The 25,135-nt window shown below is 42.9% G+C and overlaps 1 protein-coding gene across 5 annotated transcripts; it reads right to left on the bottom strand.

The window, feature by feature from the left end:
* Positions 1 to 31: 31 nt before the first annotated feature.
* CAP1 (cyclase associated actin cytoskeleton regulatory protein 1) lies at positions 32 to 24,614 on the bottom strand. Of its 5 annotated transcripts, none has more exons than XM_059919735.1 (13): positions 24,514 to 24,614; positions 12,517 to 12,638; positions 11,788 to 11,891; positions 10,034 to 10,111; positions 8,133 to 8,276; positions 7,946 to 8,031; positions 6,117 to 6,222; positions 4,759 to 4,936; positions 2,835 to 3,019; positions 2,530 to 2,653; positions 2,292 to 2,374; positions 1,831 to 1,974; positions 32 to 1,210 (listed from the first exon to the last, which is right to left on the bottom strand). In XM_059919735.1, the coding sequence occupies exons 2-13, from the start codon at positions 12,626 to 12,628 to the stop codon at positions 1,127 to 1,129; spliced, it is 1,428 nt and encodes a 475-aa protein (XP_059775718.1). In that variant the 5' UTR covers positions 12,629 to 12,638; positions 24,514 to 24,614; the 3' UTR covers positions 32 to 1,126. The 5 variants fall into 5 exon arrangements, with proteins under 5 accessions (XP_059775718.1, XP_059775709.1, XP_059775702.1 ...); XM_059919726.1 differs by having other exon boundaries at positions 12,517 to 12,641; positions 24,496 to 24,610; XM_059919719.1 differs by having other exon boundaries at positions 24,496 to 24,609.
* Between the last annotated feature and the right edge of the window lie 521 nt (positions 24,615 to 25,135).

Genomic DNA, 25,135 nt, shown 5'->3' with positions numbered 1-25,135 from the left:
CTCTGTACAGCAAATATACATAAATACTAAGCAAGTTTGGTATTAATTTTATTCTATTTTCTGTATAACTTTAAGTACATAAAGGTTCATTTCCGCAGGCCTCAGGAAACGGGTAGAAATCACAGGACAATCTCTCTTCCCACCAAAAAAAGTTGCATATTTTGGTAAAGTGTTTGTCCTAGAGGAAAAACTGAAATTTACATTAGCAATGCTGTGCAAGATTTTTACACAAGACCTAAAACCAGCCTGCAGTGGAGATTTTAGTCCTCTGTTCAGGTGCCCAGACAGAAGCCAAAAGCTGTTGAGCATGACAGGGCAAAGGAAGCAATGAAGATGGATGATGGGCACCCAGCATGGAAGGAGAAAGAGAAGCCAGATTCCTGGGAATGGTGTGGTTTTCCTTTTTTTTCTTTTTAAGTCATCTCTGTAGGAAGGTGCTGGGCAGGGGCCCAGAGAGAGGAAGGGTCCAAGACTCCTTTAGCTGGCCTGGGTGCAGGGCACCACCACAGCAGCTAACACAGGACAACCTACTATCTCAGGTTCGGGCAGATGCAGGATGGAATGCAGAAGAAAAGGAATGCTTACAGGAAATCATTTTGCTTGGAATGCTAGATGGCCAAGCTTCAGCCTTTGGTCCTGTGCAAACCCTTGCCTCACTTGTCAACAGTGAAAATTAGTTTAAGTTAGAAGAACCAACTAGGATCACACCAGCTTCTGCTACCTTCACGCTCATTGTTAGAAAAATATTAACTTGTGTGAACATTGTGATCTGTTAATTCCTGGGGACTACTTTATCCTTCCCCAAAGACTATTTGTTGGTCAAATAACCCCAAAGGCTGAAAGCTAAAACACACCTGTCCTGATGTGCAGTTCCTTAAGAATGGACTGGTTGTATGGTTGAGCTGATACGGAAAAGCTGCACCTTCCTGCAGAAGATCAAAGACCTGCTATCCCACCCCAAATCTCAGCCTGAGGTATATTTCAGTGAAGGCAGGTAGCTGTGCTTCTCAAAGCAGAGAAGCAGTTTAAGAGCAGAAAGGTAGAGGAAATCTAAAAAAAGAACCATCTTGATACAGATTTATCCCACGGTGTGAGGGAGATGGCAAAGAACCCAGTGGCACTTCGCTTATCCAGCAATTTCTGTCACTGTGGTGACCAACTTCCGCCCATTCCATACGGTCTTGAACTGCTCAGGGACTGGGAACTCATTCTGCAAATAAAGAAACAACAGTTTTAAACCCAAGCTAGGCAATACACTGGGGTTAATTAAGTCTTAACTTTCAATGCTCGCTTGCACTACACTGAGAGCAAGTAGGATGTAATGAGAGAGAAACTGAATCCACCTGAGAGAGCAAGGCTGTGGAACTGACAGCGCCACATCTTCCAGACCACCTCCCCCACCGCTGACAGTGAAGGAGCAGCGCAGTGTAGGAACGAGAACAAAGGCTCCAAAGCTAGACAGATGTAGGTTTGAGTCTGTCTCTTACTGTTCACTGATCAGTGAACTTGCAGACTGTTAAACCTCCGAGGCGTAGATGGGAATGTGTATGGCTTCATGGCACCAGCTCAACAGGGTGCTGTGATTCAATCCCGTTCCTTTTTGACTACCCTGAGCATCTGCTCTGCCTAAGAAAGGCAGAAACCACCCTCCTTCGGGGGTCTGCTTCGTGGGACTACCTCATGCGTCTGTGTGCCTGAGGTGTGCACTGCTGGGCTGCACCCACTTGGTGCGGAGTGTCCATCAGCTGCGTTGGAAGACTTCTCCTCCAACGCAAGTCTTCAGTCCCTTCTGATTTCAGATCATACTACTAAAGAGATCAAGGAACTTACGAAGTCATCGCCCTCTGTAGGAATGAGGACATTCATCTCAGAAGACTTGGCACTGACTATCTCACAATCCAGTGAATTCTTGCTCAGGTAAACGTGGCAGCCATCTGTTTTGTTGATGGAAATGGTTGGCACTTTACCCATTACCTGCAGGGGAAACCAAGAGCACTGAGTCCCAGCAGCCAGGAGAACAAGTTAGCTGTGGGAAAAGCTTTCACTGTTTCACGGGATTACATGAAAAACTCACAGGTGTACAACGGATACTGGATACTAGGGGCGGGTGAGAATGGGTACTGGAAAGAGCTCGTGATAAGGGCCAACTTCTTTTCCTGCCACATCCAAAGCAGCTCAGCTTACAGACTCTGTAGAGTCAGATTCCCACCAAAGCAACATCTGTGGGTCGGCTGTGTCTCTTTCAATTAATTCCTCAGGGACTAAAGGAAGGAGCCAAGATATCAAGTTACCTGAACTTTGACATCCCTACTATTGATTATCTCCACAATGCCCACCACGTCATCAAACACCAGACCGAGTTTCTTACAGTTATCTAGGAGAAGAAAGGGAGCGGGTCAACAGTGTAACTTCAAAGGAAAGTACTCGATTTAAGAATTAAGAATTTAAGAATCTCTAGAAATAGGGTAGGTATGGTTCCAGCCCTCTCAAGCTCTAGGACAGAGCCTCCCTAGGTCAACAAGAACTCACCTACTGTAATGGAGTTAATTTTGCCCTTGATTTGCAATGTTGAATTGACACACTTGAATATGTAAGCCACCTGTTTCAGCTCTGTGTCATCTATCACCAGGTTGGAAACATTCTCCTGATTTTCCTGTTAAAGAGATACCCCTTTCAGGAATCTCATCATTAAGCACATGCCACCCCAAAACACAGGCTATGCCAAACTTTCATTCTTGCAATCTAAGCCAAAACCCTGTACTCATTTGGCTGTGCTCCGTTTAACCGCTTTGTCCCCACTCCTTGTTCCCCCAGTCCTGGCATTTTTAACTCACCACTCTCCACTTCTTGCCCTCCAGTTCAAGTAGAGCTGGCTCCTTCTTTGTGACTGGTTTGGGGCAAGGACTGATTCCTGGTTTAGATGCAGAGAATGGTTTGGGGCCACTTCGTACTGGAGCACTCTGAGTCTTCAAGGCAGGGTTCTTGTGAGTCTTCAAGTCATCAGATACATGTTTCAGGGCTGTAAGAACAACAGCTGCCTTGTTCCTGTCCTTCATACCAGGGCTTTGGGCTGAGGCAATAACCAACTTCTGCTATCAGAAGTTAAACTGACCCTTACGAAAAAATTCAAAGCCCAAAACCAGAGCCTTTGAGATGTTCTCTCACACACAGCTTTGGAGAAGCACTTTTATAATTTTTCTTCTACCCCAAGACTAAATTATAAAGTTCCACTAAAAAAAAAAAAAAAAAAAGTGGAATGTGTGTGTATGGGGGGATGGTTATGTACAAAGATCTAGAAAGACACATACTAAGTATCAGTATATACTCACAAAATAAGTATGTAGTTTTTAAAGCAACAGAGGAAGAAAAAGTAGTATGTGATAATAAAGAAAATTTGGTAAAAGGAAAAAAAACCTCACCCACAGCTAACCTACGATCCCCAATCAGTGTTAGCATTTGAAACTCCCCTTCCAATAATTTTTCTATTCATAGTTGTTTTTTATTTAGATATAAGCATGCACACTGCTAAGAAATTTGGTTTAACCAATTAACAAAATAAAAATTTTCTCAAGTTAACCTATAGTTTCTAACAATATCTTTTTTGGGGGCTTCTCTGGTGGCTCAGTGGTTAAGAATCCGCCTGCCAATGTGCCAATGCAGGGGACATGGTTTCGAGCCCTGGTCCAGAAAGATCCCACATGCCGCGGAGCAACAAAGCCCGTGCGTCACAGCTACTGAGCCTGCGCTCTAGAGCCCGTGAGCCACAACTACTGAGCCCACATGCCACAACTACTGAAGCCCACGTGTCTAGAGCCCGTGCTCCGCAACAACAGAAGCCACCGCAATGAGAAGCCTGTGCACCGCAACGAAGATTAGCCCCCGCTTGCCCCAACTAGAGAAAGCCTGAGTGCAGCAACGAAGACTCAACACAGCCAAAAATAAGTAAATAAACAAATTTAATAAATAAATAAAAATATCTTTCTTTTTAAGGAAAAACATTCCATAATCACCCTCAACAGGCTGACACATGCCTTGCTTATGGACACGGCCCAATCTCTATAACCAATACTGGCGTTTTAGCTCCACCACTCCTAAACACTGCATGGTTCACTGCAGAAAAAGATTTAATGGCTGCATAGTATTGCGTCAAGAGGAACACACCACAGTTAACCACTTCTCTTACAGTGGGATATACAGGTTGTTACACCATTTTTAGCTACTATGAATAACAATGTATAAAACTTGTTCTTTCAGTGTTTTTATAGGTAGATTCCTAGGAGAGTGCTGTATAATTTAGACCTCCACCTACTGTGTATAAGGGTGTCTACTTTCTCTATACCAACATCAGGTCATTCTTATGCAAATTTTCCATATGACTAATATACACCCTCTGAGGACATGAACCACCCCCTCCACGATGACCTCCTAAAGAGACCACATGGTAACCTGGAAAAAGCTCTGGGGAAAACTGCCGGCACCATGTCTTGGCACAACAGGGTAGCTACTCTGTATATGCCCCTTAATATTAAATCACTTTCCTGTGGGGAGAGAGATTCCCCCAACTATAATGATCCATTTTCAATTTCCATTTGAGCCAGCTCTGCTATCCCTTTAGGCAACCTGAAGGAATGTGACACCCCAAATGAATCTCCCATATACAAATCACGGTTCTGGTTTACAGACTGTCAGGTCTCTAGTTGGTAAGTTCTTGCCAAAACAACTTATTTACCAACTCTTGTTGCCAAAGCATTCACTTACCATGTGTGATGCTCTCCCCCTGATTAATCTGTGCAAACAGTGCAGAGCGTGAAGCAGACTCATCTGAGCCTGAACTGGTGGGGACTAGGGGGGGAGGTGGGCCTGGTGGGGGGGGAGGAGGACCCGATCCAGCAGAGGGTCCCGATGGCAATCCACTCAGTTCTTTTGCCACAGGCCCCTGGAACAGTAAGTGCAGGTAACACAATCAGCCTCTCTTCTCCTCTGTACCATCCCCAATAGGGCCCTGCATGTGTCCAAGATACATGGGGTACCCACTGTGGCCCCTGATGCAATGATTAATGCTCCCTACCCACACCCAACTTGGTTTTATTCCTTCTCACCCTTTCCCAAGGATCCAACTCAACTCCATTTTTCAACCTTCACATTTTTCCATTGGCCTCTACCTAATTCCAGCTCTGAACCTATAGTTCTAAATACTTACTTAGTGTGTCACTGGTACCTCAGACTCACAAAGTCCAAGACTGATTTCACCATCACACCCATGTCTCTATTTCAGTGAGAGATATTATCATCCAAGCTTGACCGTTCCATCTTCTTTGAGTCTTCCAACCCCCTCAATCTCATTAAATCAGTTTATTACCTTGGTTATATCTCATTCTTTTTTGTACCAGCCCCTAGCACCATGAGCACCTCCATAGTCTGAGCATAAGCCCTTACCCCTAACCTATATACTAAGACTCTTTTAAGGACAAATAGGATCATTATCACTCTCTTGCTCAAATACCTCTGATAGTTACTTATCACCTATTATAAAGTCTAAAAGTCTCAACTACCTTCCTTTCCAGCCTTTCCTCCTAAATAGGTGACTCTCTCTCCTTATTGAAGCCAGATGACCAATCTCTACATTTACTCTGCATTTACTTTGTTTAAGCTTTGCTGTTTACTAGTATTCCCATTTCCCCCACTTCTGTCCTATACCTGAAAAGTCTCAGAGTATACCTCTTCAAAGTACAGTCTCTCCCAGTGAGAATCATTCTTCTCGTCTTCATACTCTGTAGTGGGTACCTTTATTACAGCACTTAGCTTGGTGATTTGTAGTGGGGTTTCGTACTTGTATTTTTACGCTTCTTGAGGGTTGGCACAGTGTAACTCATTCATCTATCTCTCCTCCAGCCCAATCACTGTCCCTGACCCATGTTTACTGACGCTGAATAGAACTGACTATTCCTTCTCTGACCCTTGCTTTCTTTTCTCTTTTTTCCCCTTTCATTCTCTCCTTTTTCTTTCTACCCTCCACTGAGAAGACTAACATTCCTTCTTAGACCTTGGTAGTGCTAAAGTCTAAGAAACCTGTAGATCCAGTCCTGGAGGGATGAAGGGAGGGGAGGAGCACTCACCGTTTTGCTCCAGGCCAGTCCAGTGCTATGGAACTCCTTAATGTAAGCCTGCAGCTCTGTCCATATACTCAAGTAAGCTCTGACCCAGTCCACATGCTTCTTATCCCTGGGAGAATTAAAGAAGAACTCATCACAGACAGGCAGGGTACACTACAATAGTGATCCCAGATCCCCTCCTATCTGTGAACTCACATCCTCTTGCCTGTGGCATTTCTTAGGCTCTGCTCAACGGCAGCTTTTCTATCGTAACTGAGCCTTCCTTCTTTCTTTGAACCTATTCTCTTACCCTAATTAGACCAAAGTCCATACGGATAGGGACTCCAGATTATATCTTTCTATCTCTTACAGCAGTATTCCTCAAACTTTTTTTAAAAGTAGCAAAACCACTATTTCAATGTAGACCTTAGGCAGAGCCTAATATACAAAACTGATAAAAGCAAACATTCCGTGCATGAAGCCACGGTAGAGAGGTCTCTTAAGCATCACTGTGGATCTCTAGGACTCCAAGAAACTCAACTGCCTTATAGCATAATGCCTTATGTCAAAAACATGCCCTCCTCCTAAGAAATTAAAAATAAAAACTTCCAGTTAGGAGGAAATAATCAGTATTAAATTATAGAAACAGCACTGCACTATAGTTCAAGTATCCTCTCTCTCTCTCTTTTTTTAATTTAAAAAAAAAAAATTTTTTTTTAATTTTTTTGGCTGCGTTTGGGTCTTTGCTGCTGCGCATGGGCTATCTCTAGTAGTGGCGAGTGGGAGGCTACTCTTCGTTGCGGTGCGCGGGCTTCTCATTGCGGTGGCTTCTCTTGTTGCAGAGCACCAGCTCTAGGCGCGTGGGCTTCAGTAGTTGTGGCACGCGGGCTCAGTAGTTGAGGCTCGTGGGCTCTAGAGCGCAGGCTCAGTAGTTGTGGCGCACGGGCTTAGCTGCTCCGCGGCATGTGGGATCTTCCCCGACCAGGGATCAAACCTGTGTCCCCTACATTGGCAGGTGGATTCTTAACCACTGCGCCACCAGGTAAGTCCTCCTCTCTTCTTATACATTATTAGCTGGAAGAGTTTATGATTGTTTAGCATAAAGCCTAATTTCCTCAACTGTAAATTGCAGAGTATATGGTGGAGTATAATGAAAACACTGTGATGTTTAACCCCAGGTTACTGGAAGGATCAAGGAGCGGCCTGGTGTTCTGGGACATTTTTCACCCACATGAAGGCTTAATCCTTCACAGATGTTGGTTAACTGATGATGGACGGAAGAAAGGAAGGGTTTGGAGAGTTATGCAGCTAAGTAATAGCTGCCTGCAGTCACTCCAGCTCAAAACCAGCAATGGAGAAGTAGGCACTGGTGTACATGTGTGGTTGGACGTACAATGACTCCCCTTATGCAATACCTGCAGTGGTCAGGCAGCCTTCATCTCACTTTACCTGACCACGTGAATAGTCAGGGTCATTTTCTAGTAAATCTTACTGAATCTTTTGTAACTGGGTCAGTTAGAAGTTTTCAACAAAGGAACAAAATCTTGACCACATAGGCAAATAAAAGGGCATTAGTCCATTTTACCTCCTAAACCTGGAAGGGTAAGGATGAGAAGACTCAAAAGTCCTCTACAAACCCTGGAGAAAAAGCAGAAGAGGAAACAGAAACACTTCCTGCTTGCTTGCAAATACAGCTTCTATGAGCCAATATCTATCAAACTTTCCAAAAACCAGCCCTGAGATAAGAGAACCAACACAGCAGCCAAAGGCAGTCTTAACTTAACCCAAAGCACTACTCCAGCAAGTAACCAGCTGGGTTTGTCCTTTACCCCTTGAGCACAGGCTGGACTTACACATCTTTGTACTCCTTGAGGACTCGGTTTGTATAAAACATGGCAGCATCATTCATTTCCTTCACATAGGGACCAGGCTTGGGAGACTAGAAAAAGAGAAGCTGTCAGTGACTTGGGGCCTCTCCAGCCATATCTCCTTGCCTCTTTCAATCTGTCCCTTCCCTCCCATGGAAGCTGTGCCGCTCACCATAGCCACCCAGCCCAGGGCCTGGATACTTTCGCTGACACCTGACAGGTGATTGAACAACTTGCTGCCTCGGTTCTTCTCCCGAAAGGTTATCACTTCTTGGATCTGCTCGGAGATGGGTGCCAACAAATCGGAAAGCTTATTCTAGAAAAAGATGCAAGAAAAGACTGAGGTTAGTGTATTTTTATAAAAGCCTTTATGTTGCTCAACTCTGATCCTCAAGGCAAGAATTCTTCACGAACTACAACAAGCATGCAAATAAACTCTGTACTTATCATGCAAAGATTCACATGGCTACAATACTGCTCATCATCTCACTCTCCTTAGACAGTTCTAACTCCCCAGGCTGGATTTTGTGGTTCTTCATGATCAGGACCCATACTCCAGCTGTACCACAAAATTCTACCATTTCTGCCACTTGCCTCTTTTCTGTCCCACTAACAGGAGACACTAGTTCATTTCTGGGCTCCTCTTTTTCCATCTATCCATGTGTTCCTCTGCGTCATGAGGGACAGCACTCCACCAACCACACCGGCCTCCTACAGCATCTATCATCAGCATAACCAATTCTGGCACCTTATCACACACCAGCACAATTTATTAATGGACCCATGTAAACATGCTTTTCTTTGTCATTGATTCTTCAAAGACAAGGGCTTTGTCTTAGCCCTCTTTTATAATCCGTATAGCCCTCAACACATTGCTAGCCATATAGCAGCTGCTGAGAAGAGATCTGTTGAATCAAATGCAATTAGAGGGCTTGGCACTTGAGCAGACAGCTCAGCAAAATGGATGAATCTTGTGTTTCTGTGTTTTCATCCTTCATCCGAAGCTTGGTTTCCTGAACATCTCATTTCTCAGATCTTAGCATGAGAACAGTCTAAAGCAGGAGTCGGCAAACTTTCTGTAAAGAGCCAGACTGTAAATATTTCAGGCTTTGCAGGCCATACGGTCTCTGTTGCTATTTTTCAACTCTGCCGTTGTAGTGCACAAAGCAGCAACAGACAATACTTAAAAAAATGGACATGGCTGTGTTCCAAAAGAAACTTCATTTAAAATAGGTGGCAGGCCAGATTTGGCCTGCAGACTACAGTCTGCCAATCCTCGATCTAAAGCAAGGGAAAGATAATAATGTCTCAGCTGCCTGATTTGTTGTGGAAAGTGTGGGCTTGGAAAAAAGGTTTAGACAAAATGCTTTAACTATTCGAGATAGATTAAAAATTAGAGTCTAACATATTTAACATTATCTTACGCTATTTTTACATTATTTAGGCATGCCAAGGGTTCACAGGTTTTAATACAGCATTAGTAGGAAGACTTATTTTATTAGCCTTCTGCCTAGGAAAGCCAAATGCAAAAAGAAGAAATGAAACAAAACTAAAATGTTTGGCTCTGAGAAAAATCTAAATTTTCTCTAATTTATTTTCATACTTGTGGCAGCATAAAATCTTGAGGTAGGAATAAAGTTAAAGAGAGATGCCTAACCACTGAAGGGTGAGGGGAGAAGCAGTACTTTGGAGAAGCAGTACTTTAGGAGTTTTAGGATCTCCCCAGCAGCCCTACTGAGCCCACTCATAGTGGAGCGAGAGAACCACTCTCTAGGTCCCAAAGGGCATAAGGGACAATATGATGAATTTGGGCTAAGAATGTCTATTGAGAGAAGCAGCAAAGTCCCAGGGATAACTACAGTCTTAAGTAAAATGACAGAAAAAAAGCCATTAGAGCCCAATAAATATATACTCAATGGCACATTCCCATAGTGGCGCTTAAAACCTGACTCTCCCTCTGGGACTTGGTGTGAACATACATGAGCCTAGTAGGTCTATCTTAGCATGTTGTGATAGCTTAGCAGAAAGCTCTCAACCTGTCCTGTGCATCAAACCAACTAGTAATGAACTTACGCCTGCTGGCTTCTGGCATTGAGAGGCTGTAACCAAGAGCGCTCGTTCCAACTTCAGACCCGTGTGGACCATCTCCGCCTGAAAAGGAGAGGAAAGGAGAAGAATCAGCTATCAATGACACTTTACAACTGGAGAGGTCCTGGTAAGAATAACTTGAAACCTCCACTTCCATGTACTCTGGTAGCAACCCAGGCACTTCACGCTGATTTCTTCAAGTACTCCTGATTCTTGGGACTGATGGCAGACTAATATATCATTGTTCCTGCTGGAACTAATCAGGGATATAATCCAGAGTTGGAAATGAAGATAACTGGGGCTAGCTTTCGATGAAGTCAAGTCAGCAACTGAACATGCAGTGTGATATGAAGTGCACTGAAAATCCCTCTTACCTCTCATCACCTCCCCCGCCCTCCCAAATCTGTTCTCAAGAACTAGAGGTAAGAGTTAAAGCAAAAGCCTAAATTTATGCCTCAAATTCTCAAGGTATTTACTCCTCTGTGTTAAAGCTATTTTTCAAATGCTGGACCATGACCTATCACAGATAATTAAATCAACTTTGTGACCCCATAACCAGCACTTTATTAAGTGAAGGAGAATAGAACAATGAGTTCAATACATCAACTGGAAATTATTTCCAAAAAAAAAAAGTGCAACACAAGTAGCATAATGTGAAACTTATATCTTAGTTACAAATATGCATTTCTTTCTTTCTTTCTTTCTTTTTTTGGCTGCGCCGTGCGGCATGCGGGATCTTAGTTCCCCAACCAGGGATCGAACTCATGCCCCCTGCAGTGGAAGTGCAGAGTCTTAACCACTGGACCACCAGGGAAGTCCCACAAATATGTATTTCTTACTGAAGGTCATGACCAAGAGTTTAAGAAACATGAGGCTATAAGCACTACAAATACAAAAATTCAAATTGAAGTCATATATTTTTTCTGGATTTGTATTTTTAAAATATAAAAGTAAAAAAAATATATATAAAAGTGATACGTTTTAAAACCTTTTCAAATGTGACCTACTGTATAAAGTAAAAATGCAAGCCTCACACTCCTACCTAAGTCCCAGTCCCACTCTCTAGAGTTAACACCATTGCCAACAGATGGTATATAAGAGGCTCCAAATAGCTCTTCCAAAGATCAAGCAACCAGTTTTGCTGACGGGTCAGGAAGATCCTAAACATGGTTCTTGCTGACAAAGGATCACTTAGAAGACTAGCAGGAGGATTCTGGGTCTCAGAGAGAGAGACAGAGTAGGGGCGGGGGTGACAACGTGGGTAGCAGCACATGAAGGGAGGTTGGTGGAGAGGCACCTGTCATTGCCTACTTCACATTCTTACTGTGGGCTAAGTGTGAAAATAACTCACATTAGCATAGCTTTAGCATAAGTACCATGCTTAGTTTTATAAATGCTAAGTCATGATGATGACTCCTTTGAATAAGCCACCCCAGGCTTGGTTATATAACACACTGGGATCAGACTGGTAGCATGTTCTCACTACAAAGATGAACCAAGCCACGTTTTATGCACCAAGCAAACTATCTGTATAAAAGAAGCCCATGCGGAATATGTGATAAAAGCAGGGAGCCTGGAAAAACCTGAGGAAATGTTCCAGTGCGTGGACTGAGTTCCTCAGTGCAGGTAGAAGAGAAGGAGCCAGGAGCCTCTCAAGGGGCTCTTCAACCAAGGATGAGTAGGATCTGAAGAGAGCCACCAGTCCTTAAAAGAGGGAAAAAAGGGCCAAACCTCCTTACATGCTTCTGCACATCTCCCCCAATCTCTTTACTGATCTTGAGGTACTCTGCCACAGGACCGGCCAAGAGAGAGTCAAATGCTTGCACATACGGAGTCGTTCCTGCTGAAGACAGACACACCACGAAGAACTGGTCACACATCAGAAAGAGGATTTGTTAAAGGCACTTCCATATGAAAGCAGAGAGGCAAGGTAACACAGTAAACAGAAGGCTGGAGCATGAGTCAGGAGCCTGTGTTCTAGCTCCAGAACCACCATTAACTTCTTGTGCGACCCTGGCTAAGTCCCCTTTTCTTGCTGAGCTTAATTTTCTTTACCAATAGAATGAAAATAAACAAAATGATCCCTCTCAAGGTTCCTTTTAGCTCTAACAATCTGATTCAATTGGGCATGTGCAAAATGGCCAATTTGCCAATCGTCTGGAGAGAGGAAATTTAATATCACTTGTCATTTGACTTATACTAGAGTCATTTTGCTAAAGAAAGAACAGGAAATATCACACAAGCAGGAAGTTCTCGTGTTAAAATAACTTAACCACAGGCCTCCCTGCACAAGTCACTTCCTCCCTTATCTGTTCACAGCAATACGAATTATAGGCAATGAACTTTCTAGATTAAACGTTTTAGGGAGTTAGCTCCAAAGGAAGGAATATACTGTGACAGAAGAATTTCCGGCCAGGACACCAAGTATTCACCACTCAAGGTATTCTGCTGGCTTGTATGCTGCTTACCTTTTGCAGCACCGTCTGCATACCCACAGTGCGTGCCAGAGGCCTGGGAGACTGCCTCCAGGCGGCCCACCGCTCTCTCCAACCTTTCTACCAGATTTTGCATGTCAGCCATAATGTAGCACCTGCTGAAACAGATCAAATATCATTTGTTGCTTTAATATTACATAGAACCTAGGGAGAAAAGAAAAAAAGAATGCCCTGGGAGTGAAGAGGATGCCAATTCTGAGGAACAGAATCATTTTACAGTAAAATAAGATGGAAGATAGTCTAGCATATTTGCAAAATCATAAAGACTTCATTAAGCAAAAGAACTACCCAGGAAACAGTGTTAACTGAAAGCAAATGCTTACTCATTCAAATACTTACTGAATATTTACTATGATATCATCAAATAAATATTTGTGTAAGAATTTAGAATTTACAAAATACAGTCTCATATATTATCTCAGTTTAAGCCTCTCAACAACTATTTAGGAATGGAAAGATAACTACTATCCTCTCAGAGATAGGAAACAATTTCAGTGAAGTTAAATGACTTGCCTATAGTCTCACAGTTAGCTGGTAGGGAAGCCAGTCCTCAAATTCAAGCCTTCTGGCTCTAAGTTCTGTGTTTTTTCCTACAACATCCTGCTGCCTACATATGGAATGCCCAAAACCAAGATGAATAGGGTATTTATCCTGCCCCCAATAACTTACAGTCTAATAGAGGAGACTTTACATGTGCACTAACAACTGTAAAACAAATAGAAAAAAAAAAAATTAAGGTGACATAAGTTGTAGAGAGAATAACACAGGATTTCAGAGAGGGGAAGAATGTATCAGCTGGAAGGATCAGATAAGGCTATTATGGCAAAGCTTCCAATTAAGCTGGGCTTCACATGAGGGTGGGTAGGATCTGGATATGCAGCAGGGAAGGAGAACAGACACACCCAGAGAGCTTGTTACAGATCTTTCACAAGTACCAACTTATCTGAACTAGCCTCATTCAATGTCTAATATCCTAAAGAAAGTAAGCTCCAAAAGAGAAGGGACCTTCTCTGGTTTGTTTCCTAAACAAGTTTACCCTCTGTCATCTAGACCACTACCTGGCAGGTAGAAGGTGTTCAATAAATATTTTAGAAGTTAATGAACCTGAAGTATAGTATCCCAGAACTCCAGAGAGACAAGGGTTCTGAAAGTTACCCACAAATATACATAAATGAGTGTTAATGTTATCAATATGCACCGACATAAAGTGCTTTAGACTATAGGTGATCTCATAAAAATCAGTCAGTGTAATCACAATCAAAGACTTGACTTGGAGAGATTCCATTTCAAAGCGTTAATTTATTCAGGCAACTGAAGCCGAATGAACTCAACTCCCTTGAAGCCACCTAAAATGACCATAGCAATTATAATTCCCTCAAAGACAGCTACATGACAGAATATCTCATTTAACACACATTGTCTTCCCTGTGGAAGAGAGAAGCAACTCAAAAGATAAACTAAGGAAGACAATATCATCCCTGTCCATTCTTTTCCGTGTACAGGCTCTGATCTCTCAGAGCCCAGTGATTTGCCAGAGAATGTTGTTTAAAAAAGAATCAAGGAAAAAATAAGAATGCGAACCAAATAAACCTTTCCATTCGCCGGCCTGAAGAGGTAGCAGAAGCCTCCAAATCTGTACTCTACTCAAAATGGAACAGACTATGGAGCAGACTAGAAGCATCCAATATACTCTCCCTTATGTTATGGCACAATCACCCAGATATCCAAACTGCTGCCCTGTTCATTCTGGGTACTATCCAGGGACAGACACATATAATCCACCACACTCTGTAAATCCCAGGGGAAAAGGCAGTGACTGCAATAAACTCCCAAGCTACCTTGCATTAATAAATACCACCCATTCTGTTATAAAACATGTTCCTTCGGACATAATGGATGCTATAAGCTGCGGCCAATGTGAACATGGTAACACAGTACAAGCATCTCTAAAGGCTGCCAGGGTTCGTGAATACTTACCAATCTGAAAAGTTTAATAATACAGCTTCATGGATTTTGCTTCCTTCTTTTCCATCTTTTACTTGTACTTGTAAGCTTTCAATGCTAAACAAGCTATGGTTCTGCTGTTTAACTTAAGCAGAATGAGAAAAGACAAAACAGCTATCATAGCTAATCTCATTCCACCACTAATCAAATATAGGAGAACAGTTCCTAGTTTTTTGTTTTTGATGGGGGTGGAGTGAAATTTGAGATGTTATGGGAAAGAATGTCTAGAATTGAAGGACCGAAAGACACACCTTGTCTTATTCTTTATGTACGCATATTCGTTCTTTAGGTGGTCATGTCCACTCCAAAGCCGTCAACTACCATTATCGCGTTACTATCCAGTCCACCTGCTGAGTGATACCACCACAACCACCTATAGACTAACAACTCCCAGAGCAGTATATTTTGCTCAGGCCATCCTTCTGGGATTCAGAATTTTAGATCCAGCTTCCACCTAGACATCTCTACCTGGATGTCCCAAAGGACATCTGAAATGTCCCAAACAGAACTCATCATTTTCCCTAGCACTGCTCCCACAGACTCACTGTCTCAGTAATCCAGCACTACCAGCAATCAAGATACTAACCTGGAAACTGTTAAGCAGTACAGTATAGTGGTTAAGAGCGTTGTTCTTTAGAGAAGTCAGAGAGACTGGGAGTTTGAACAGTGGTACTCACTGGCTCTGTGTCTGAGTGTTACCAAACTTTCTCAACCTCAGCTTCCTTATTTGTAAAACAGGAACAACAACAATATAAAATCCAAAGGGCTGTAGTGAGAATAAATGAGGAAATACATGTGGAAGTGACTGGCTCGCTCAGTCCTGAAAAATGGTTAGGATTCCATAAACATTAACTAAATGATCTTCTTACTAATTTCATCAGTCATCAAAATCCATAGGCTCTATCTTGCATATCATAAATAGATGCCCCTTGTCTTCATCCTGATTGATAAAAATTCGGTCATCATGACTTTGCCTAGATTACTGCAATAACCTCTTCACTAGTCTCCTCTAATTCCAGTTACAAACCCTCTTTATCCATTCTCCTTATTACCACAGTGATTCAGAGTAAAGTCCAAGCAAGGGTTTCCATAATCTGGCCCTGCTTTATTTCCTACCACTCTGCCAGTTTTATCTCCTGCCACACCTTTCCTCAACATTCTACAGCAACCCAGAACTACTTGCATTTTCCAGAAAGAGTTATGCTTTCTCTCACTTTTGAGCCTTTACAGTGCTATCCACTCTGCTTGGTTGCTTTCCCTTCCCAACCTGTTCCTTTTCTCATAACTCCTACTGCCTTTTTCAGATTCAGTTAAGGTGTCACCTCCTCTAGGAAGGAAGCTTTTCCAGTTTGGTATGTTTTCCCTTCTCAATCTGCCCCCTCTCCAGAATTCCTACTGTCCATTCAGTCTCAGCCAAGGTATCACCTCCCCAAGAAGCAGTTCCAATATGTGCTCCCACATATCATTGTGTACTTATCTCTACCACACATTTAACACACTGGTTTAAAATCATTTAATAGTCAACAGGCAATTAGTCACCCTACAGAAGAGACCATGTCTTGCCTTTGTAATTCCAGTACTATAAACATGGTAGGCACTATAAATACAATAGGTTAATGAAGGTCCTTGGGAAAAATAAATACATAAGTGCCTTTACCCCCTCTCCCCTCAACGCAAGTCTGGCTATCTCCTCTCTGTGTCAAATCTGGGGAGAAGTGCGAGGGGCGTTTCCCTTTCTTTAAAAAAACATTTTTTTTTTGCCTGTTTGTAGGCTCTAACAAACATTCCCATCTTTCAAATAAACGCTGCCTTCTTGGGCACAAATTAAATTGATATAGAGATCTTCAAACCAAGTGCCATAAGGTAGATAACCTTGTTTATTAGACGATATAATATTAATTAAAAACAGAACTCCTTTAGAATTGTAGGTGCTTTATATCATCAAACTGCTGCTTCTTTTGAGACTTAAAATAATTCTGTGACATATGTTATAAAGATACTGATCCCCATCTTTAGAATGAAGAAACTGACAGAAGTTAAAAAGCTTGCTAGATATCAAACAACCGGTGGGGAGAGAACCTAGCCTTGAGCACAGATTTTCTGAGGCTCTTTTAAGCAATTAAGTGACTAACGGGTTCTTCACAGCATCCAGCCCCAGCTGTTTGCTGAGCACAGCACTGTGGGTTTAAGGTCTCTTTATGGTGTCTTTAGGCACATTATTAGCAGCTTTCAATTCCTCTGCTCTCAATTTCCTCTACGGAGGCCAATATTTTTTCACATTCAGTACAGATGACACATGTTTGGAAAGCAAATATTTAAAATAAGGTTTTTCCCAAGAATACAGAATTGCCAGAGCAGAAAACTAGAGCTTTGCCTAATCTTGCTCCCTGTCATTTCTGACTGACAGTAGCCAAGAACTATATGTAAGCCTCCGTAAATGAAGGTACAGATTCCCAACTATTTAAGCATTCATCATAAAAGCTTCAGAAGGAGAGGCAGTCCTAATTACCCAAGTCTAAATAAAACTTGGATTCAGGAGACCAAGGTTTGAGTCCCAATTCTGCCACGTATTAACTGTGTAAGTTTAGGATAGTCATTTAATGGACCCTCACCTAGCACACAGAGATGTAAGGATCAAAGGAGTTGGTTTTACAGATGAGTAGTTACTTTGGGAGCCTTAAAATGCAGTTCAAATGTAAAATGTTATCGCTGCATATCATGTACTAGAATACAGCCTCCAGAAACATGGCAATTTATCCATTCTCCCCACCCCTGCTCCCCCAGCTGCCCCCACCCCCCAAATCTGCAGCACCTAGAACAACCTGGCACACAGAAGACACTCATAACATGAAAGTGCTTAGCATTGTGACAGCTACTGAAGAAACAGAAGACTTGCGGTCTCTGCCCTCTAGAAGCTTTCATTCTTATTGGGAAGGGCAACGCAAATGAAATGCCAATCGACTAAATACTGAAGACTATATTTTTTAAAGTTCTCTTAGAGATTAACTAATTTCATTTGGATTGGGAAAAGTTAAAGTTATCAGTTAATACAGTGGAGCTTTTTCTTTGCAGAATGTTGTATGGTCCTGAATTATATAGTATAGATGACTACATGCTGGGAGAAGAAATCAATGAGGACTAAAGGTAGTCTCAGGAGGTTTCAGGAGGGAAGTGGGGCATTTTGACAGAAAAAGTAAAAGAAAAAAGGGAAGACATTCCAGAGCAATCAAAAGCAAAGAGAGACCAAGAAGGCTATGTACAGAAAGTGTGAGAAGGTTAGCCCACATAGTCTCATGGGAAATAAGCAAGCTGGGCTAGGTTATGGAGGACACTGAAACCTGGGCAACATTTGAATTTGATGTTGTGATAAATGTGAAGCCATTCAAGGGTTCTGAGAGAAGGAATAATGTGATGAAAGCAAAATTTTTACAAGTACTGTCTGATAGAATGGGTTTTGGGGAAATAACCGTAAGATATTAGGGTCTAGGTTAGGTTGAAAGCTGTTCAACTAGCTGCAAAATAAAAAAGTGGTACTGTAAAAAATATTTTTGGTATTGCAAAGGAAAAAAATAATCACTTTTAGGCCGCTAAGTGACCAGCACCTGAATTAACAGTAAAATAGTTTTTCTACCCTGAGGGAGTCTAGCAGGAGTGACAAAGCTACCTTCCACTGAATCACTGGCTCTCAGGATCAGGAGGGAGTCTAGAAAGCACCATCTGATGACAGAACAGACCTTTCAACATTCTCAGCAATTAGTCAGATAGCCTCTATTCAAACACCTTCAGTGTGGAGAACCCAAGACTTCTGGAGGCAGCCCATTCCATTCACACAGCTCAAAGTATTTAAAAGTTCTTCCTTATATGGAGGCAAAACCAGTCTCCCTGCAACTTCCACCCACTGATCTTGGTTCTGCCCTTGGAGTTCACACAAAACAACTGAGCATTAAACACAGAACAAGTATTAACTGTGTGGTACTGACTACTGAATTACAGTAGCATTCAAAGAAGGGAGTCAAAGATGACTCCAGAGTTGCAAATCCAGGGGAGTAAGAGAATGATGACACTATAGGAAAAAACAGGTTTCTGGCACGTCTAGCTAAGGCAAGAAGATGAGGTCAGTTTTGGATACACAGTTTGAACAGAAGATGAAGCTTCCAAGTGGGAATGTCCAGTAAATAGTTAGAAATGAGCTTGGGGAAGGATCAAGGCTAGAGATCAATGTTTACAAAGTCATCAGCAAGGAAAGGTCATAAAGTCATGAGACTGCATAGGCTTTTGGAGGGATATCATGCAGAGTGAAAAGAAACCAGGAGCTTGATTCTCCAGCAATTTCTTCTGTAGTCTGAAACCAAGCAAAATCAGAAATGGTCAGTGATTCCTGCCAAAGCTGCTTCATATTCTCATCATTCTAACAATTCAAGCAACCCAGTTCCTTCTGCCTGTCACTCAGAAGCAAATGGAACCAGGTTACTCCTGCAGTTCTTGCCTCTTCTCACCAGGCAATTAAGGCAGTGGAATGAATTTCTACTCATAAGAAGTTGCTATGCTTAAAATGTTTTCTACTTTGCCAGGTAGTTGTTCCTCTAAGTCATACCCTTAAGTAAAATCGAAAAGAAAGCAACTATACAAGTCACCCTGTATGCTATGGTAGCCCAACTGATCTGCTTCAAAATGCTTCTGTTGGCCTTTGCTTTGTAATTCTGTTCCCTAGATGTTATCCTAAGAAAATAATACTAACATGGGAAAACTGATAGGCATGAAGATGTTCAATGCCGTGTTAGCTTAGACTTCTAATTACAGGGGAAGAGCTAAATGCACTGTGGAAAAAGACCTGAAAAAGAACACAAAATTTACAGTATTTGTCACATTCGAGTGATGGAGTTTTAGACAATTTCCCCGTTTTCCAAAATTTTTTTAACATAGTAATATAATTTCTTTATAATAGAAGACAACAAAACAAAACAGCTCCACTTGGATATCTCTCCTAAGCTACCACTAAACTATAAGGCATTAGTTAGTTCTACTCCTAACAATATAGAAATTCTCATCACTAGGCTCTAACATGTTACAGAGCAAAATCTACACATGCTAATAGGATACTTACAAGTTGGCTGATTTAACCCAGAAACCAAAGAACAGACACCACTTTGCCCCAGTAAGATGCCATCTAAATCTAACCCAAATCAGGAGCCACTGTTCTTCCCCAAGCATTTGGTTTCTCTGATGAAACCAATGACATTTAGTGCCTGAGTCACTGCCACCTGAGGTTTAGATTAAAACAGAAAGAAAGGCCTGTCTCCTGCGGAGGGAAAGAATTCTACCCAATATCAGCACTTGTCTCCTGACCATTAAACATGGTCCTCTATCTAAAATTCCAGGAGTGAGTAAAGCTAGTAATAGTGTACAAGCTGAAGTCAGACTTGAGCACTAGCTGTTTCAATGCTCTGGGGCAAAGAGATAACCTTGTGTGGTCAAGGGTTCCCCTCTCTCTCACATTCAAGGAATATTACGAAGACTAACACCATAAAAGCATTCAGCAGGAATCTTTTATGTTGTATAAGGAAAAACTGCATTGGTTGATTTCAACTGGTAGTTGCTGTAAACAGAACAGCATTTCCCATTCTCATGCATAAAGATAGATTCAAGGATGCCATTTGTCCCTAGCCATGATTCAGCTACAGCTAGAGATACGAAAAGATCTGCGGCTGTAAGTCTATAATTAACTTAAGTGTAGGAATTTTAATGACCTCTGGAGGGGAAAAAAAATAAAAAATAAACAAAAAAGCAAGCTCACTTCTTCCATTAAACATTTCAACTATAACTACTTTCCAGTAGAATAGAAAAATTTGATACAACAGGTCTGGTAATACAAGGCAAACAAAGCTGCACTGTAGCTGAGGAGTATTTTTAGAGTTGATGGTTTTTATTAGGTTTACATGATGGTATATCAAGAACAAATAGTTTCATGGTGAATGCTAGAGCTGCATTAATTTAAGGATGATGAAACTACAGCGACCCTTGAACAACATGGGGGTACAGGCACTGGCCCTCAGTGCAGTGGGAAATCCTCCAATAACTTTACAGCCAGCCCTCCATATCTGCCCGTACAAGTGGACCTGCGCAGTTCAAATCCATGTTGTTCAAGGGTCAACTGTACAATAATTTTATCAGTCAAAATAAATCTTGAGTAGCAACATCATAAACTACATCCAATGTAAAATAAATGATAATCCCTGTCCACTAAACCAAGCTGTCTAAATGCAGGCAAAGAAAACAGGAATTTATATAGCCCCAGTATAGGGGAAATATAAATCTGCTGACTTGCGCTGTCAACTAACACCAACCTCATTTCTAGTGAGGGCCTAAACAATGGCCTTTCTCTATTAAGATCATATCCTCTGAGGGAAAAAAAACACAAAAAGGCAAGTTCTTCAAGGCCCACCCAGAAATTCCTGGAATGAACAATAATTCTTGATGCCTCAGTGAAACCCATGATTTATTCCTTGCAAGGTACCCAGCGTTTATCATGTGCCATACACTGTGCTAACCACGGCCATCGAGCCTGCCCTCAGAGAACTGAGTTGGAGAGATAAGACACCGCACAATCAGAGCTATGATATTTTCTCATGCACTGTTCTCAATCAGGGGCAATTTTGTCCTCCAGGAGACATTTGGCAATGTCTGAAGACATTTTTGGTTGTCACAGTTGAGGGAGTGCCCCTGGCATCTAACGGGTAGAGGCCAGGGATACTGCTGAAATCCTACAATGCACAGGACAACCCCACGAAATGAAGAATCACCTGGCCCAAAATGTCAATTATGCTGAGGCTGAGAAACCCTGTTCTAATGTAATAATGAGCAAAAGGTAAGTGCAAGAGGTACAAATAAAATGCTGATGTAATAGTTCAGGACTTTCTAAATTAGAATTTCACCCAATGAAAACTAAGATGAGGGTCTGACTGTGGAGAACTCTGTAAATTGGACAATAGAGTTTAGACTTGATGCTTTGGGAAAATGAAGCCAGTGAAGGGTTAACAAGATGAAAATGGTTCTTTTTAAAAGAGTAGTCTGGTTATGGTAGAGAAGCTGAAGTATAGATACGAAAGCCAGTTTAGTAGAAAGTAAAGAAAGAAACTGATGAGGACAAGTCAAAGGAATAATCACTAGGACTGGCTAAGATATAGCTTGAGGATACTCAGATTTCAAATCTCAGGATTAAATTTCAAACCAGAGGGTTCAACTTTCAATGACACTGCATTTGCTTGTTTAAGTAAAATGAATCTTTGACTCACCATACTTCACAGAAAACTGAAAGGAGGAAGTCACTTTTTAAAGGCTCAGTCCCTAGTTAAAAAAATAACTAAAACTAAACAAAGGTATATATAAGCAAGAAAAGGGGTGAAAAAAAAGTTCATCCTTCAGGTTGGAAACAAAACATTTTACAAACTAAACAGCTAACCTCCTCAAAGCAAAAATACACTCACTGAATCTTAACAATACCACCACTTTTGGTTTGCATGACAGGTTATACTTGAGAAAGTACTTTCACAGTTACCATTTTATTTAAACTCCTCTGAAACATAAATTATGTCCATCTGATTGATGAAGTATTTCTGGGGAAGAAAAAGGGGGTAAATTCCAACAGAAATTTCTTTATACTGGACAGCAGCAAGTCAAACAATTAGCAAAATACCAACCATAGAATAAATCCAAACGCATTCATACAAGGCATCAAAAGCCCTTCACAACCTGGCAGCACCTACCTTTTTTTTCTGGTCTTATCTTCTCCTGCAAACCCCAGGCTCCAGTACTTCCCTGAACAATATAAACCCTCTCCTGCCTCCACATCTTTCTCTTGCTCTTTCTTCTAGTTGAGATACCTTATTAGACATCTTTGCTTAGATGTGCTGCAAATACCTCAAACTAAATATGTCCAAAATTCATTTTCTTTCCATGTCACCTCTCCAACTTAACCCTCCTCTCACAGTACCTATAACGGTGAATGATGCTACCCAGTTCCCTAAACCAGAAAACCAGACAATCACCCTAGGCTACTGCTACATTTTCATTTCCATAAACAATCAGCCTTCAACTCTATGGATTCCATCTTTTTAATATTGCTCAAATTTGATCCCTCCTCTCCTTCCCATTCTCATTGTCTTCATGGTTCAAGCCATGTTCAAGCTTCCAAATACTGGTCTACTTCCCCATTATGTTCCTTCCCCCGTGCCAGGCCGAACTAAAACATCAATCTGACCACATCATTTTCCTAAATAAGAGCCTGCAAAGCCTCCCCACAGCTTTCAGGGTAAGCTCCAAATTCCTTAGCATGGTTTACAAGGGCCTTCATATGTGATCCACCCCCACCCCACCCACTTCCTCCACTTCTCTGAGCATTACTGGAATTCCAGTCATGGTCTTTCACATGTCCAGATTCCATGTCCCTGCACTGGACCCTTTGGCTGGAAATCCCTTTTCCAGATTCACCATACGGCTAAACAAATCCTGCAGGACTTAGCCTCCCACTTCCTCCCCAAAGCCTGGAAAGCTGGCTCAGGTATTCCTCCTCTCAGAGCCCCGTGCTCACACACTATGACACTGTAAGCCACCCCCGATTTACTTGTCTGCCTCCTCCTCCACTCCATGAGAGCTACTGTATCCTTAGTCACCAGGGCTAGGTGCCTCATTGAACATGTGCCTCACACGTATCAAGGGCTCAATAAATGGCTGGTCAATGATTAATGTGCTGGGCTGCCCCGGTTTTCACTTGAACAGGGATCCCTATAAAGAGCTTCAACTGACAGTTCTGATACTAACTTCTGCCTTAAGTTTCTCATGCTCTCTTCATTGAGCTCTTCATGCTTCGAAACTCATCTTAAATCCTGCTTCTGCAGAAGGGATTTTCCTGAGCCCCTCGTTACATACTGCCAAAGCACCCTGCTCTTCTTTCCCAACACTAATCACATTTATAATTATTTGTTAAATTCCCTGCAAACACTGTCAGCTCCGTGAGGGCAGGGTCTACCTTGTTTTGTTTCTGCCTTCCCTGGATATGGCAGAGTGCCTAACAAAGAATAAACACAATTTGTTACACTGAATTTAATCCTGTGAGGTGAGCAGAGATCTCCACTTAAAAGATGAGAAAAATCAGGCTCAAACAAGTTAAACAAAGCGCCTATGGCTACCGATGCTTGACAGTGGGACCAGACCAAAACTGAGCCAACTGGTTTCACGTCCAGAAGTATGCAACACCTTCAACAAAGTTAACTTGGCTTTTCAGGATCAGAGCTACAGACTAGGAGAAAGGGGAGGCTCTCTGATTGCAAACACAAAAACCCGATCCTCTCTTTTTAAAAAAACTGCCCAGGCGTTCCAAACAGGCTGCATTTTTAAAAAGTTCCAAGCAGCGTGTAGCCTTTAACCTGCAACTGCCCGCGAGACGATACCTACTGGAAGACCACCCCAAGGTAGAGAGAGGTTCCTGGGAAATGAACGGGGGAAGGATCTGGGGCTGGTAATCTAAGGAACTGAGGTCTAGATTCCGATTGTTTCCCTCGCTCGCTGTAAGATCTTGGACCAGCCTCCTCTCTCCGGGGATCAATTTACCCATCCAAGCAATGGGGGCGAGACCAGGGATAGAGAAGATTCTAAGGTCTCGGAGGTTCCTTTCAGTTAGAGCACCTTAGGAATCAGGCCTCCGCTGAGGCTGATGGCCAGAACCGCGAAGTCCAGCGGAAGGGACCTCCCCAGGAGAGCCTGGCTCAGTTGGTCACCGCGGCCCCACCTTAAAAGACCGCGCCCAGGATCCCGGGTCGGCCTGAGGGCCCCGGAGCCGGCCGCCTCAGGGGGGCTCACCGCACGCGCCTAGGCCAGAAGGGTCATTAACAACGCCAGGGGCCAGTGGGCCGCGGAGGGGACCATAGTCCCTACCCCGCCGCGCACACTCACCTCAGAGATCTGCCTCACCTCGGGACTGCGATCAGCCCTGCCGCTCTCCACTTCCGGCAAGAACCGCCCAGCAATCTTCGCGCGACCCACTTCCGGGCCCTCACTGGGCGCGGCACCCCCACCGGAAATGAACCGCCGGCCGAAACGCCGGCCCAGAGGAGGGACCGGGGAGGAAGTCTGGCAGCTCCGCTCTTGACTCCGCCCCCTATTCGCCACGCCCGGGAGAGAGAATCCCCACTAGCCTGGGAAAAGAGTCCCGCCCCCAAGGCGGGATCGACGGGGGGCGTGCCTAAGGCTAGGCCACGCCCTTCTATCAACTGCTGCTGCCGGAATCACCCGGACCAATGAAGGGCCGAAGTTACTGGCTAAGCTCCACCCCCGGAGAAGGAGGACAGATGAGTGGTTAATTCTCCTGTCAGTTTGGCCTCATTGGCAAAGGCCGGTTCCTTTTCACAGTAGTCAGGAAGGGGTTCAATCCTTCAGTCCCTATTAGGGTCATAGCCGGAGGATTCTCTGAGGGCGGGTATCACGGGCGGCTGTCTACTCTCCGAGGGGGATCAAGGCTAAGCTCCGCCTCCCTCTGGGCGTTCAAACCTCGGTTTCCCCGTTTATGACGTGGGGAGGCCATTGCTCTGGACAG

Source organism: Balaenoptera ricei, chromosome 1, assembly GCF_028023285.1.
Source record: "Balaenoptera ricei isolate mBalRic1 chromosome 1, mBalRic1.hap2, whole genome shotgun sequence".
NCBI lineage: Eukaryota > Metazoa > Chordata > Mammalia > Artiodactyla > Balaenopteridae > Balaenoptera > Balaenoptera ricei.
This window is presented reverse-complemented; position numbering and strand designations above follow the sequence as displayed.

Coding starts and splice junctions, on each gene's coding strand:
- CAP1 (XM_059919735.1), bottom strand. CDS start 12,628: ATGGCTGACATGCAAAATCTGGTAGAAAGGTTGGAGAGAGCGGTGGGC. Junction 6,223..7,945: donor CTCAAGGAGTACAAAGATGT/GTAAGTCCAGCC, acceptor TAATTCTCCCAG/GGATAAGAAGCATGTGGACT. Junction 1,211..1,830: donor CTACAGAGGGCGATGACTTC/GTAAGTTCCTTG, acceptor CTTTATTTGCAG/AATGAGTTCCCAGTCCCTGA.